The sequence below is a fragment of the Crocuta crocuta genome, unplaced genomic scaffold, assembly GCF_008692635.1.
Source record: "Crocuta crocuta isolate KB4526 unplaced genomic scaffold, BGI_CrCroc_1.0 scaffold394, whole genome shotgun sequence".
In the NCBI taxonomy this organism is placed as follows: Eukaryota; Metazoa; Chordata; class Mammalia; order Carnivora; family Hyaenidae; genus Crocuta; species Crocuta crocuta.
In genome coordinates this window covers 506,213-521,196 of record NW_027531920.1, presented here as the reverse complement: position 1 = coordinate 521,196, position 14,984 = coordinate 506,213, and the positions used below count along the sequence as shown (strand labels likewise).

The 14,984-nt window shown below is 39.4% G+C and overlaps 1 protein-coding gene across 1 annotated transcript in view; it reads right to left on the bottom strand.

Moving 5' to 3' along the window:
- The window catches only part of KIF4A (kinesin family member 4A), a 118,877-nt gene that overhangs the window by 12,129 nt on the left and 91,764 nt on the right, over positions 1–14,984 (bottom strand). Inside the window, 5 exon segments of the mRNA XM_077774969.1 lie at positions 464–571; positions 968–1,138; positions 2,309–2,438; positions 7,237–7,337; positions 7,463–7,618. Coding sequence (XP_077631095.1) covers positions 464–571; positions 968–1,138; positions 2,309–2,438; positions 7,237–7,337; positions 7,463–7,618 — 666 coding nt within the window.

Sequence of the window (14,984 nt, the reverse complement as noted above, 5' to 3'; positions counted from 1 at the left end):
GATTCTAAGTTGGATAAAATAGTGCTCCAACATGCTACTAAAGGGTGTGGTGTTCCCAGCCTCTGGAAGAGATTCAGACCTCAGGCACTTTACAAACATGTCAGGTCTCAGCTCAAAACAGGCTCAGGAAGAGACAGCTGAATGCCCCTAGGATTCTGTGGGATGACTGAACTTTCTCAACTCTTTTAGAGCTCAGGGCTGAGGCAAGGAAACAGGAGGCCTCAAAGTCTGGTATGGAGTATGTACCGTCATTTCTGTACTGCAAAGGAGGTTATTCTATATGTGGTTACATTCTAAATACCCCTAAATTGATCAAATAGGGTGAAAAGGTCACAGAGGTTACTAGTATAAATCTCTTTTCGGTGGTTACTCTTTGCTGCCAAGTACAATGCTATAAATCAGACAGGATTCTCAGCCAGGCCTGTGGATCCCACCTCTGGAGACCTTTGCCTAGTTATCATACCTGACACTTCAGTGTGCTCAGCAGCTGTTGCTCCTTTTCACTGACTGACTCCTCTAGCTGCTTCTCTGCCATTTGGCTTTGCTGCAGCTGGCTGAGAAGGTATAGCACCTAGAGAAAGATACAACCCAGTGGGACAAAGGAGTAAGAAAGAGGAGAAAGGAATTCTGGCTTAGTTCAAGCAGTGACCCAGATGACTCCTCTGGTTTAGAAGTACCTGTTGCATTTTGTTCTTGTGGCCTGAAGTAGTAAGCACAGCCACGATGTTAATCTTGGTCTTAACGCCGGAGGCTAAGAGTCACTGTATGTGTAAACTTTGCAAAATAATTTCTCTCAGGTTCCTTGCTTGCAAAATTTGGAAAAGACTGTGGCGTCTTTTGAAGGAAACTTCATTTCCCCCTACTATCTTTTTATTTAAAATTTTTTCTCCCCACTATCTTTTCAAAACTAATAATAAAAAGCTATACTTTGTTTCTCAGTATAGCTTCTTGGCCTGCCAGAGTTTACCTTCTCTTGGTGCTGTTGCTCCACTCTGACCAGCTCTGCCTGTAACTCTGTCTCTATTTCAGCAAAATGATTTCGTTCCTCAAACAGCATCTTCTGCATGTCAGCACAGCTGGCCTTGTTCTGTTTCAGGCTGCTTTCAAGCTTGCTGACCTGTATTTTGGAGGAGACCAGCTGGAAGGGATAAAAGAAGATCGGTTTCTTTGGAGAATGGCCACCTTTCCCCATTCATTAGGCAGGAAAATGTCAGCTTTCCTGAAATGGACTGAGAAAAGTTCCTCCACATCCAAGTCCATTCTTCTTTTTTCTATGTCATATGGATTCTCCCACTGAATAGTAACAATGCTACTCAGGCCAAGAGCCCAAGTTTCTGTTGAGATAGATCTCTCAGAGCTAGGAGCCACTGCTGAGGTCATTTAATCTCTTGCTCTGTCTCCAGGCAAGAATACACTGAACACAAACAGTATCTGACAGGTCCAAATTCTGATATTTAAGACTTTCTTCCTTTGTCTTAAAGAGAAATCCACAGGACACACCCTTATGGCCAATTATGGCCCATCTCAGAATGTCTGCGTTCACATGTTGGAACTAGTAGACGTATTAGCTGGGACTGTTGATCTGGCTCTTCAGGCTAGATTGATATCCTATGCTGGCCTAGTTTTATAGCCTCTGCGGGCCCACACTGTGAACATCACAGATACCACTGTCTATAAGACTAATCAGGATTGCCTTGGTAGGGCAAATCTGCTCACCCAGTATAAAAATGTATAAAGGATAACACTGCTCAAACTTCAGAGTTGGAGTTTGCATGCTTGTCTCAAAGTGAAAATACCTCAGTCTCCAGAGTTGATCAACTTCGGTCCCTCTTGTGGCAATGTAAGATGATATATTATTTTAGGGTCAGTGAGGATGGATTTCCTTAAGATGAATCTTTATATGTCAAAAGATGATTAGGTTTCCTCTTTTTTAGACTGTATCTTAAACTTTTTGAATATACATGTCATTGGTGTTTCGAAAAGCAGTACGATATAAGAGTTTATGTTTAAATAGTGGCCTCCTATGGCATCCTGATATTTTCCCAATAATAATAGCAGATGTTTACTGAGCACTTGCTACGTGTCAGGCACGACAGGTATCAATTTGCAAGTCCTCTATTTTTCTAAGTGACTGGCCTGTACTTGTTCACACCAGCCTTGACCCATAAAACTATTTCCCTAATGCTAGTGTCATTGCAGTTTCCACCATGAAAACTGGCAACAGCACTATGACAGTATTCCAGGCTAACATCTTATTTCAACCTACCAAGCCAGGCCCCTAATTCCTGGTAGGAAGACCGATGCTTACCTCTCCAATTAAATATTTCAGGGCACACTTGGCTTCCAGAATGGTAGCAATATTCTCCCAGCGGTGTTTTGGCCTGTCTTCACTTTCTGCATCCAGCAACTTCTGCTGTAGGTCAGCAATCTGAGCACTCCTTCAGGAAAAGAAACAGTGTGACTCATTGCTAGTATCCCCAACCCCAAGGAGAGGGGGAGAGCTCTGTGGAGAAACTTCAAATAGTTTTATGGATGGAGGTACCACCAGTTAAATACCTTTTTTTCTATTTTTTTAATGTTTGTTTATTTTTGAGAGAGAGAGAGAGAGGGAGAGACAGAGTAGCAGGGTAGAGGCAGAGAGAGAGGGAGACACAGAATCTGAAGCAGGCTCCAGGCTCCGAGCTGTCAGCACAGAGCCTGGTAAGGCATGAACCCACGAACTGTGAGATCATAACCTGAGCTTAAGTCGGATGTTTGACTGACTGAGCCACCGGGATACCCCTCAGTTAAANGGCTGTGCTGGCAGTCAGCACAGAGCCCGATGTGGGGCTCGAACCCACAAACCGCGAGATCATGACTTAAGCGAAAGTCGGACGCTTAACCGACTAAGCCACCCAGGTGCCCCAATCCTGGTTTTATTTTATTAAATATAGGTAGAAATAAATGGGTCATATAATGCAAACCTTGTATCAGTAAGGCTTTTGTTGTAGCGCACAGATTGTAATATGACTTTGTCTTGAGGCCATTTAAGTTCAGACTGTGATATAGTGGCTCAACCATGTAAGGATAAGAGTCATGTTGGATACTTGAAGGAAAAAAAAATCTCAAAAGAACAAGCAGGTAGATGTTTTTTGCTGGGACAGAATATCAAATTGATACATACGGCTAGTGTTGCAGGAGGTTACCTTGATGTGCCTTCCATAGGACTGTGAAGTTTCTGAGAAGGCTAGATACCATTGACCCTGGTTATAGCTTACAGATACTTTCTGATCAGGTATGGCCTGAGACCAAGGTTTGTACAATAATGCAGTTTTGTTAGTAGCTTCCTTTTCAGCTTTGCTATGTGTCCATTGAGAGCTAGCATACTAGCATATGTGTGACGTGCTGTTCTGTAAAGTACTATAAAAGAAGATGGGTACCAAAATAATCTAAGATGGTAGTTCTCAAATCCTGGAGTCTTAGGACCACTCTACACTCTTTTTTTTAAATGTTTGTTTATTTTTGAGAGAGACAGAGGGAGAGAAGGAGAGAGGGATAGAAAGAGAGAGGGAGAGAAGGAGAGAGGGAGAGAAGGAGAGAAGGAGGGAGAGAGAGGGAGAGGGAGAGAGAGAGAGAATGAGCAGGAGAAGGGCAGAGAGAGGTGGGGACACCGAATCCAAAGCAGGCTCCAGGCTCTGAGCTAGCTGTCAGCATAGAGCCCGACGTGTGGCTTGAACCCATGAGCTGTGAGATCACGACCTGAGCTGAACTCAGATGCCCGACGGACTGAGCCACCCAGGTGCCCTAGGACCCTTCTACACTCTTAAAAATGACTGAGGACCTCTGATAAACTGTTTATATACATTATATCTATAGGTATTTACAATATAGAAAGTAAAACTGAGAAAAAATTAAATGTCTATTAATTCACTTAAAATAGTAAGAAGCCATTGTAATATATTTTATGAAAAATGTTTTCTAAAACAAATAACTTGGTGAGTAGAGTGGGGTTGTTTGACATTTTTACAAATCTCTGTAATATCTGGCTTTATAGAAGACAGCTGGATTCTCACATTTCCCTCGGCAACCAGTCTTTTGTGATGTGTTCTGGTTGAAATTAATGTCTTTATTAATTATCTTTCATCTGGCCTCACATAGATATGTGGTTGGACAAAGGAGGAGCATTTTAATAGCCTATTCATATAATTGTGGATACTCTTCTTTGCGATTTATACTAAAACCCTGCAAGGGGCGCCTGGGTGGCTTAGTCGGTTAAGCNGTGGTAGTTCCCTAAAGTTGAAATGTGGAATCTGAAACCATTATTAGTAAACTTTTCTTACTCTCTTACGTTAAAATCCATCAGTTTGTCTTGCAATCTGAATGGCTCTTTTACCCATATAGGCTTCTGTAACATTATCTGGACAATGTCAAGTGATGCAAAGTCTCCAAATGTGAACACATTTCATTATGTAATATACAAAAAATAAAAAATTGTGAATATCACTACTGGTCTCATCAGAAAAGTTATGAAAAACTGCCAAGCTCAATGGTGGCAGATAAAAATTTTCCAATGTTCTAAGTTTTGCCTGAAAGCTCAAATTCTAACTTTGGTGACAAACACTGCCAGTTGTTTTCCTTGAAGCGACGGGCTCACTCTGTTCACTTTTCAGAAAATGTCTGCCAAGTACTGAAGTCTGAATAACCATAGTTTGTCAGTCATTCTTTCAAAGACAACTAATGTTCCATGGGAAAACAATCGCACAAGTGCTTTTCCTCCAGACAACTCTCAGGCTTTAGCACAGAGCACAAGTAGTCTGTGTTCTTCCCATTCCGTCACATAGAATACTAAATAGATTTGAACTTAAGGGTTGAGATTTAATAAAATTAACAATTTTTACTGCTTTATCAAAACCATTTTTTTTTTACTACTTAAAAAAAATGTGGGGATTGAACTCATGATCCCGAGATCAAAAGTCTTACGCTCTACCGACTGAGCCAGCCAGGTGCCCCTATAAAAGTCAGTCTTAAGTAAAACTGACATTTAAAAAAAAAAAAAAAAGCAGAGAGTGTGTGGTGGTGACCACCAGTAAAGATTGATTGGTACTACTGCTTTAATTCAAGCTAAAGTATGAGCAGTTTTGTCCACTGTTGTTTTGCACGGTCATGGCAAATGTCAATGTGGTAAAAATGGCAAATGTCGTAATATTATTATGAAAATAGTTCTGATTGCTCAGAGACCGCCAGAGGTTTGTGCGCCACACTTTGAGAACTCTGGTCTAATATATAGTCCTTGGGGTGCCTGGGTGGTTCAGTCAGTTAAGCGGCCGACTTCAGCTCAGGTCATGATCTCACGGTCCGTGGGTTTGAGCCCCGCGTCGGGCTCTGTGCTGACAGCTCAGAGCCTAGAGCCGGTTTCAGATTCTGTGTCTCCCTCTCTCTCTGCCCCTCCCCAGCTCGTGCTCTGTCTCTGACTCAAAAATAAATAAACGTTAAAAAAAATTAAAAAACTATAGTCCTTTCCTTCAACAAGGTTATGATCAATTTATATCGACAAGACTAATAAATGTAAAAAAATTAACAAATATAAAGATGACACATCTGTTGTACCATATGATTTAGCACTTTAAATTCTGAAGGAGATTAGAGAAGAGGAGGAAAAATGGGGGATGAAGAGTCAGGAAAGGCTTCTTGGAAGAGGTGAGCCAGAGCACTTCAGAACTGTCATTGGTTAAATGGCCTTTGCTGTCTCTTCTGATAATTCATGCCCCTTAAGTCTTTTAAAATTTCAGGGCGCCTGGGTGGCTCAGTCAGTTAACCGTCCGACTTCAGCTCAGGTCATGATCTCGCGGTCTGTGGATTCGAGCCCCGCATAGGGCTCTGTGCTGACAGCAGAGCCTGGAGCCTGTTTCCGATTCTGCGTCTCCCTCTCTCTCTGCCCCTCCCCAGCTCATGTTCTCTCTCTGTCTCAAAAATAAATAAATGTTGCATGTTGTCTAAATTTCAAATAAACACTTTGTAAAGATTGAAAAAAAATAAATAAATGTTAAAAAATTTTTAATAAAATAAAGCTTATAACATTCCTGAAATTTTAACAAATGATTCCAACACACCACTGTGTCTTTAAAAAATTTCCACTTCAGAGCAAGGAATGCCACCTATTTTCTATATATCCCAACTGCATACATCCAGTGCAGCAAAAAGCAGACACTCAAATGTTAAGTGATTTATAGCTGTATCCAAAGATAAACAGCTAGTGCGTGTTACTAAAAACAAATTCAATAATCTGTAAGGGCTTCTGGGCGATACAATTCTATTATTCAAAGACATTCTAAAATCTCTATCAAAGTTTGATTCCTTCTAGATATCACAGATACTTAAAAGATAGTAATAGTGATTTGAGCAGCATAATATATGGTCTTAGAGCCACAAAAAGAGAAAGAGAGAATGTTCATTGAGCACTTCTAATATGCCAAGTACTGTGTTAAATACTTTACTTACTAATCTAATTTAATGCTCATGATAACTTCCCTTATACATTATATTATATGTACTTTGCCGATGATCTCTTAAGCTTCTCTTCCTTCTGTACTGTAGCTTTTTTGGTATCAGTTCTTGACTTCCTCTAAAATTTTGTTTTTAGCCAGTTCTGCATTTCAGAGATACTAAGATGTGGTGCATCATAAAGAGTATGGGTTTTGTAATTAGATAGACCAGGTTTTGAATTCCAGCTCTGTATAACCTTTAGCACATTTCTTAAGATTTCTGAACTTCTGTTTATCTTTATTTAATTTTTTTTTCATTTTAGAGAGAGAGAGTGAGAGAGAGAGCGAGTGAGTGCACAGGCAGGGGCCAGGGGCAATGGGAGAAAGAAAGAGAATCCCCGGCTCCACACTCAGCATGGGGCCCAATGCAGGGCTCAGTCCAACAAGCCTGGGATCATGACCTGAGCCAAAATCCAGAGTCAGATGTTCAACTGACTGAGCCACCCAGTTGCCCCTGTTTAACTCTTTAAGGTCAAGTGAATGATACTTACCACACACAATGTAATAATACCTCATAGGGAGGGACTTAATGAGAAAATGTACCTAACGTGTATAGTGATGTGTATGGTTCAAAAGAATTGCTATGTTCTCTTATTTCTCTACCATCACAAAGCCTGTGAAAAACAAGCTTTTGAATCACTGGATTGATAGGTTCTCTTTTGATTCCAGGCATAAATTTTTATAAATTACAATGCCTTAGAGATGGTCCCATTACCTGAGTTCCATTTCAGTCTCTAGGCTTTCAATTTGCTTTGTAATGGAATCCTCGGACTCAGAAACTTGACCACGCAATTCAGCAAGTGAGAATGTACGCCTCTGCAAAGAAGAACAGCAGGAATGAGGATGAAGTTTTAAAAGGACAGTAATCCTCCAAAGTTGTGAGGGTTTCTGGGGAGTGCAGAGTCTGATTATTGATCATGTATTTCCATAAGGGCACTTACCCGGAGTTTTGGAGGCGGATTTTCCCCAGATTCCTTTTTTTCTTTGAGTTGAGCCACATCCTGAGCCAGGATCTTTCTATCTTCAAGAAGGTCATTCAGATGGCGTTTGGCTTCCTCAGTACTGACCATAACCTCAATTTCATTTCCAAGCCAATTCTAGAAGAGAAATTAGTGATGTTGGGTCAGGAATGAGGAATCTCTGGCCCTTGGGCTAGATTCAGCTCCTGACTTAACGTCACTCAGAGCAGAGCCCACATAAGTAGAAGTGAGATTTCCATTGATGCCTACACTCACCAAAAATTGTAATAGCTCTCCAAGAGCCTTTAACAGAAATAGCCCAAAAGGTCATAAGAAAGAGGCTTTCTGCAGAAAAGATTTTCACTAGATATCTTAGTATTTTTATACATTGTCTTTGCCTTCTCCATTTTCTCCTTAACTTTTGTCCTTAACTAGTCGTGATAAAGAATTGAAGTATATTTTGATCATCTCTTCTGTTTTTAATAAAGATACCCATTCTTGTTTTATTTTAATTTTTTTATTTAGGTGTAGTTGACACATAATGTTACATTCGTTTCCTGTGTACAACGTAGTGATTCAATATCTTTATGTTATACTTTGCTCACCACAAGTGTAGCTACTCTCTGTCACCATACAACACTATTACAGTATTATTTGCTATACTGATGTTATTCCTTTTATTCCCATGACTTCAACCCATAACTGGAAGGCTGTACCTCCCATTTCCCTTCACCCATTCTCCCATCCCTCCACCCCTCTTCCCTCTGGCAACCATCAGTTTGTTCTCTGTATTTATAGATCTGATTCTGCTTTTTGTTTATTTTGTTTTTTTAGATTCTATATGAGTGAAATCATATGGTAATTGTCATTCTCAGTCTGCCTTATTTCACTTAGCATAATACCCTAGAGGTATTAGGTCCATCCGTGTTGTTGCGAATGGCAAGATCTCACCCTTTTTTATGGCTGTGTAACATTTCTGTGTGTGTGTGTATGTGTGTGTGTGTGTGTGTGACATCTTCCTTACCCATTCATCTATCAATAGACACTTGGGTTGCTTCCATATCTTGGCTATTGTAAATAATGCTGCCACAAACATGGGGTGCAAATATCTTCAAATCAGTGTTTTCGTTTTCAAAGGGTAAATACCCAATTACTGGATCTTATGGTATTATTATTTTTAATTTTTTGAGGAACCTCCATACTGTTTTTCACACTGGCTGTACCAATTTACATTCCCAGCAACAGTGCATGAGGGTTCCTTTTTCTCCACATCCTCACCTACACATGTTATTTTTTGTCTTTCTGAATTTAGCCATTCTGACAGGTGTAAAGTGATATCTCATTGCGGCTTTCATTTGCATTTCTCTGATGATTAGTGTGATGTTGAGAATCTTTTAATGTACCTGTTGGCCATCTGTATGTCTTCTTTGGGAAAATGTCTATTCTGGTCTTCTGCCCATTATTTGATTGGATTGTTTTTTTTTCTGGTGTTAACTTGTATAAGTTCTTTATATATTCTTGATATAAAACCCTTATCAGATACATCATTTGCAAGTATCTTCTCCCATTCAGTAGGTTGCTCTTTTGTTTTTTTGTGAATTCATTTATCAGTTCTAGCAGTTTTTTGGTGAAATCTTTAGGGTTTTCTCTATATAGAATCATGTCATGTGCAAATTGTGAAAGTTTTACTTCTTCCTGATTCGGATTCCTTTTAATTTTTTTTGTTGTGTGACTGCTGTGGCTAGGACCTCCGATACTATTTTGAAAAGAAGTGTTGACAGTGGACATCCTTGTCTTATTCCTGACCTCGGGGAACAGCTCTGTTTTTCCCCATTTAGGATGACATTAGCTGGGGATTTTTCATAGATGGCTTTTATCATGTTGAGATATGTACCCTCTAAAACCTACTTTGTTGAGGATTTTTATAATGGTTGCACTTGGACAAATGTGTTTCCTACATCTATTGAAATGATCATATGGTTCTTACTCTTTTCTCTTATTGATGTGATATATCATGTTGATTGATTTGTGAATATTGAACTACCCTTGTATCCAAGGAAAAAATCTCACTTCACCTTTGTGAATGATTCTTAATATATTGTTGGATTCAGGTTGCTAATATTTTGTTGAGGATTTTTGCATCTATGTTAATCAGAGATACTGGTCTTTAGTTCCTCTTTTCTTTGTGATGCCTTTGTCTGGTTTTGTTATCAGAGTAATGTTGGCCTTATAGAATGAATTTGGAAGTTTTCTTTTTTCAATTTTTGGAACAGTTTGAGAAGAATAGGTATTAATTATTCTTTAAATGTTTGGTAGAATTTGCCTCTGAAGCCATCTGGCCCTGGAATTTTGATTGTTGGGAGTTTTTTAAAATATAATTTATTGTCAAGTTGGCTAACAGTGTATACAGTGTGCTCTTGGTTTTGGGGGTAGATTCCAGTGATTCATTGTTTACATACAATACCCAGTGCTCATCCCAACAAATGCCCTCTTCAATGACCATCACCCATTTTCTCCTCTCCCCTGCAGCCCGCCCCCCCCCCCCCCCCGGGAGGTTTTGATTACTGATGCAATTTCTTTGCTGGTAACTGGTCTATTCAAATTTTGTATTTCTTCTTGGTTCAGTTATGGTAGTTCACATATTTCTAGGAATTCATCCACTTTTTCTAGGTTGTCCAATTTGTTGCCATATAGTTTTTCACAATATGCTCTTATAATTGTTTGTATTTCTGTGCTGTTGGTTATTTCTCCTCACTCATTTGTGATTTCTTCTATTTTAGTCCTTTCTCTTTTTTCTTGATAAGTTTGTTGAGAAGTTTATCAATTTCATTGATTTTTTGCAAAGAACCAGCATCTGGTTTTACTGATCTGTTCTATTGTTTTTTGTTTGTTTTAGTTTCTATATATCATTCATTTTTGCTCTAATCTTTATTATTCCTTCCTTCTGGTGGTTTTAGGTTTTGTTTCTTGTTCTCTTTAGCTCCTTTAGGTGTAAGGTTAGGTTGCTTATCTGAAGTTTTTCTTGCTTGTTGAGGTAGGCCTGTATTGCAATAAACTTCTCTCTTGGGACCACTTTTGCTGCATCCTAAAGGTTTTGGACACTGTGTTTTCATTTCTATTTGTTTCAATATACTTTTTAAATTTCTTCTTTGATTTCCTGCTTGATGTCTTTATTGTTTAGTAGCTTGTTATTTAACCTCTGTGTATTTGTGGTCTTTCCAGATATTTTCATGTAGTTGACTTCTAGTTCCATAGCGTTGTGGTCAGAAAAGGTTCATTATAGGATTTCCATCTTCTTGAATTTGTTGAGTCAAGGCTTGTTTTGTGGGCTAATATGTAATCTATTCTGGAAAATGTTTCTCTGTGCACTTGAAAAGACTATATTCTGCTGTTTTAGGATGGAGTATTCTAAATATATCTGTTAAATCCACATGTTCCAGTGTGTCATTCAGAGCCATTTTCCCTTGTTTATTTTCTATTAAGATCATCTTTCCATTGATGTAAGTGGGATATTAAAGTCCTATACTATTATTGTGTTATTATTGACTTGTTCCTTCATGTTTATTAACTGTTTTATGTATTTGGGTGCTCCTGTTTTGGTTGCATATTTACACTTGTTATATGGTCTTGTTGGATTGTGCCCTTTATTATTGTATAGTGTCCTTCTTTGTCTCATTACAGTTTTTGTTTTAAAGTCTATTTTGTTTTATACAAAGTATTGTTCCTCTGGCTTTTTGCCAGATACATGTTTCTCCATACCCTCACTTTCAATCTGCATGTATCTTTAAGTCTAAAATGAGTCTCTTTTAGGCAGCATTAGATGGGTCTTTTAAAAAATTATCCATTCAGCCACCCTATGTTTTGTGATTGGAGCACTTAGTCCATTTACATTGAAAGTTATTATTGTAGATATGTATGCATTACCATTTTATTACTGTTTTATAGTTTTTTTCCTGAACATTTTCTCTGATCCTTTTTTTGTCTTTCTCTCTTGCATGGTTTGTTGGTTTTCTTTTGTGATATATTTGGATTGCTTCTCTTTATTCCTTGCATATTTATTAGTGGTTTTTTGATTTGTGGTTACAATGAGGTTCGTATATAACATCTGCTTATAGCAGTTTATATTACATTGATGGTCCTTTAAGTTTGAACTCATTCTTTACTCCTCTCCCCCCCATTTTAGGCATATAATGCCATATTTTATTTTTTCTTAGAGATAGAGCACAAGTAGGGGAAGGGCAGAAAGAAAGGGAGACACAGAATCTGAAGCAGGCTCCAGGCTCTGAGCTGTCAGCACAGAGCCTGATGTGGGGCTCGAACCCACGAACCATGAGATCATGACCTGAGCCAACGTCAGACACTTAACCAACTGAGTCACCCAGGTGCCCCTATAATGTCATATTTTACATCTTTTTATTTTGTGAGTCCCCTGACTGATTTTTTACAGAAATATTCACTTACTAAACTTGTGTTTCCTACCTAGCTACTGTCACTTTTGATCTTTCCATTTTACACAAAGGGTCCCCTTTAATATTTCTTTCTGGTCTGATTTAATGGTTATGAGCACCTTTACTTTTTGTTTTTCTGGAAAACTCTTTATCTCTCCTATTCTGAATGATAACTTCGCTAGATACAGGATTTTTGTCTGCAGATTTGCTCCATTCATCACTTTGAATATATCATGTACTCTTTCAGGCCTGCAAAATTTCTGCTGAAAAACTGGCTGCTAGCCTTATGAGGTTTCCTTGCATGTTACTGTCTTCTTTTGTCTTGCTGCTTTAAACATTTTTTCTTTATCACTGTATTTGGCAATTTCATTACAATATGTCTGTATGGATATCCTTTTGTTGATTTTGTTGGAGGTTTTCCATAACCTGGATCTGGATGTCTGTTTCTTTCCCTAGATTAGGGAAGTTTCAGCTATTCTCGGACGCTTAACCGACTAAGCCACCCAGGCGCCCCTCAGCTATTCTTTTTTTAAAAAATTAATGTTTATTCATTTATTTTTGAGAGAGAGTGAGAGACAGCCTGAGTGGGGGAGGGGCAGAGAGACAGGGAGACACAGAATCTGAAGCAGGCTCCAGGCTTTGAGCTGGCAGCACAGAGCCCGATATGGCCTTGAATTCATGAACAGCGAGATCACGACCTGAGCCAANAATAAAAACCTTATTGTTTGATGGAGTCATTGAGTTCCCTACTTCTATTCTTGTTTTATATAATTCTTTTTCTCTTTTTTGTTCAGCTTGGTTACTTTTCATTACTGTCTTCTAAGTCATTAATTCATTTTTCTACTTCTTCCAGCCTGTTGTTCATTGCCATCAGGTGTGTTTCCAATCTCGTTTATTGCACACTTCATCTCTGATTGGTTCTTCTTTACCTCTGTGCTAAGGGTCTCTCTGATGTCTTCCACTCTTTTCCCAAGTCCAGTGAGTATCCCCATGATCATTGCTTTAAATACTCTATCAAGCAAGTAACTCATATCTGATTTGCTTAGATCTCCAGTCATGGCCTTGTCCTGTCCTTTCATTTGGGACAAATTTCTCTGTCTTCTCATTTTGTCTAAGTCTCTGTGCCTATTTCTCTGTGTTAGAAAAGTCAGCTATACCTCCTGTTCTTGAAGGTAATGATGTTATGAAGAAGAGTTCTTGTTTTGCTGTCTGTTCCTTGTGGTGTCCCCTGTTCCACAGGGCCTACGAGTGTCTCCAATGGGTGTTCTGTGTGCACTGAATTTGTGTTCTGGCTGCTTTATCCTTCAGGCCAATTGCCTGCAGAGGCTCTCTTTATCGAGGGCCGTGTTTGGTCCCTGGCCTGAATCTGGCGAGTGTTTACTAAGTATGCTCTGGTCTGCTTGTGAAATGGGACCTATTGCCACTGCCATCAGAACAGAGGCTCTGCAAAACTCCCAGGTTGGCAGATACAGTGTGAGCTGGGGTTTGAGCCAGTCTTCTGGGGGAGGGGGCTTGCCACACCGGGACTGAGGCAAGTGAGAGTGGGAAGGGTCGTTTCACCACAGCATGGGTGGGTGGAACTTGGTGTAAGCAAGTTAGTTAGGTAGCAAGTGTCAGTGCTGTTGTTACTGTAGGTGGCTCTGTGTTTATGCTGAGAGACAGCAGAGGGAAATAGTGTCTGCCAGTTTCTTTATTCCCAGAGAGGTCTTTCCATGAACGCTGCCTCTCTGGGACATACTCTGAAATGAGCAAATAGCCCTTCCACTGTGTGCTCAGGTGCTCTTCAGATTGCTGTTTAAATGCTGAATGTCCAGGCGTTGTTTGCCTTCTTTCTCTTCAAGAGCAGCACATTTCCTTTCGGGCTCTATCTGAGCCAAGCCCATTGATCTTTAAAATTCCTGGCTTTAAGCTCCACTGATTGTAAGAACTCACAAAAATTGGCCCCTCTCACTTTACAAACCAACTGCTAAGGAGATTCGTCTTCCCCATGTTGAGCTCCTCTGTGTGCTAGTCTGTCTCTCACCCTTCTCTGCACTGCAGCTACCTCCCCACTGCAGTGGCCATGGTCTTTGTTTTCTCCCAAGCCTCATCTTTGTACTTCCTACCTTCTTTCATGTGGCCTCTTCTCTATCTTTAGTTGTGGAGTTTGTTCTGCCAGTCTTAAGGTCGATTTCTGGGCTATTTAGAATGATTTGATAGTTATCTAGTTGTGTTCATGGGATGAGGAGTGACTAGGGTCCTCTTATACTGCCACCGTATTCCTCTTCTCTCCTCTGATTCCATAGCTTTTAACACTTTGGTCACGTGATAGGATCAAGTGCAGTCTTCCCTCTTTTTGTCAGTGTGAACCATGATTTGAGATATTTTATCACACACTGGTGAGTGAACCACTGAGTTGCCAGAGGGAAGGAGATTGGGAGGATAGGCAAAATGGGTGAAGAGCAGTGGGAGATACAGTCTTCCAGTTATGGAATGAATAAGTCATGGGAATAAAAGGCACTAGTGCCAGAATTGGTATTAAGGAAATGCTTGCTGACTTAGGAATCATAACTATACAGATCCCTATGTCTAGCTAAGAAAATTTTCAACATTCCTATATTCATGCATCTTTAATGAACTTAAACATAATCAAAGGCCTAGTGACTGAAGAGTGAATCCGAGAGAGACTGTAGAATGTAGTAATAAGGTTATATAACGATTATGAGAATATAATTCTAGATCCAGATTACATTGTAGCTCCTTTTATTCTTTTTTTTTCTCTAAATATAATTTACTGTCAAGTTAGCTAACACACAGTGTATACAGTGTGCTCTTGGTTTCAGGAGTAGATTCCCCCAAGTAGCTCCTTCAGTTCTTAAAGATTGGACCTGGAAGTAAGTCCTTAAGTCTCTCTGTGACTCACCTTTCTCATCTGTAAAATGAAGATCATAATCATCCCTACACCTCATAAGATTGTTTGGAGAATTACATGAATCAATATTTATAAAATATTTGACACTTCTTAGTACATAATAAGTACTCTATTAAATGTTTGCTTTTCTTACCTAAATCAAATA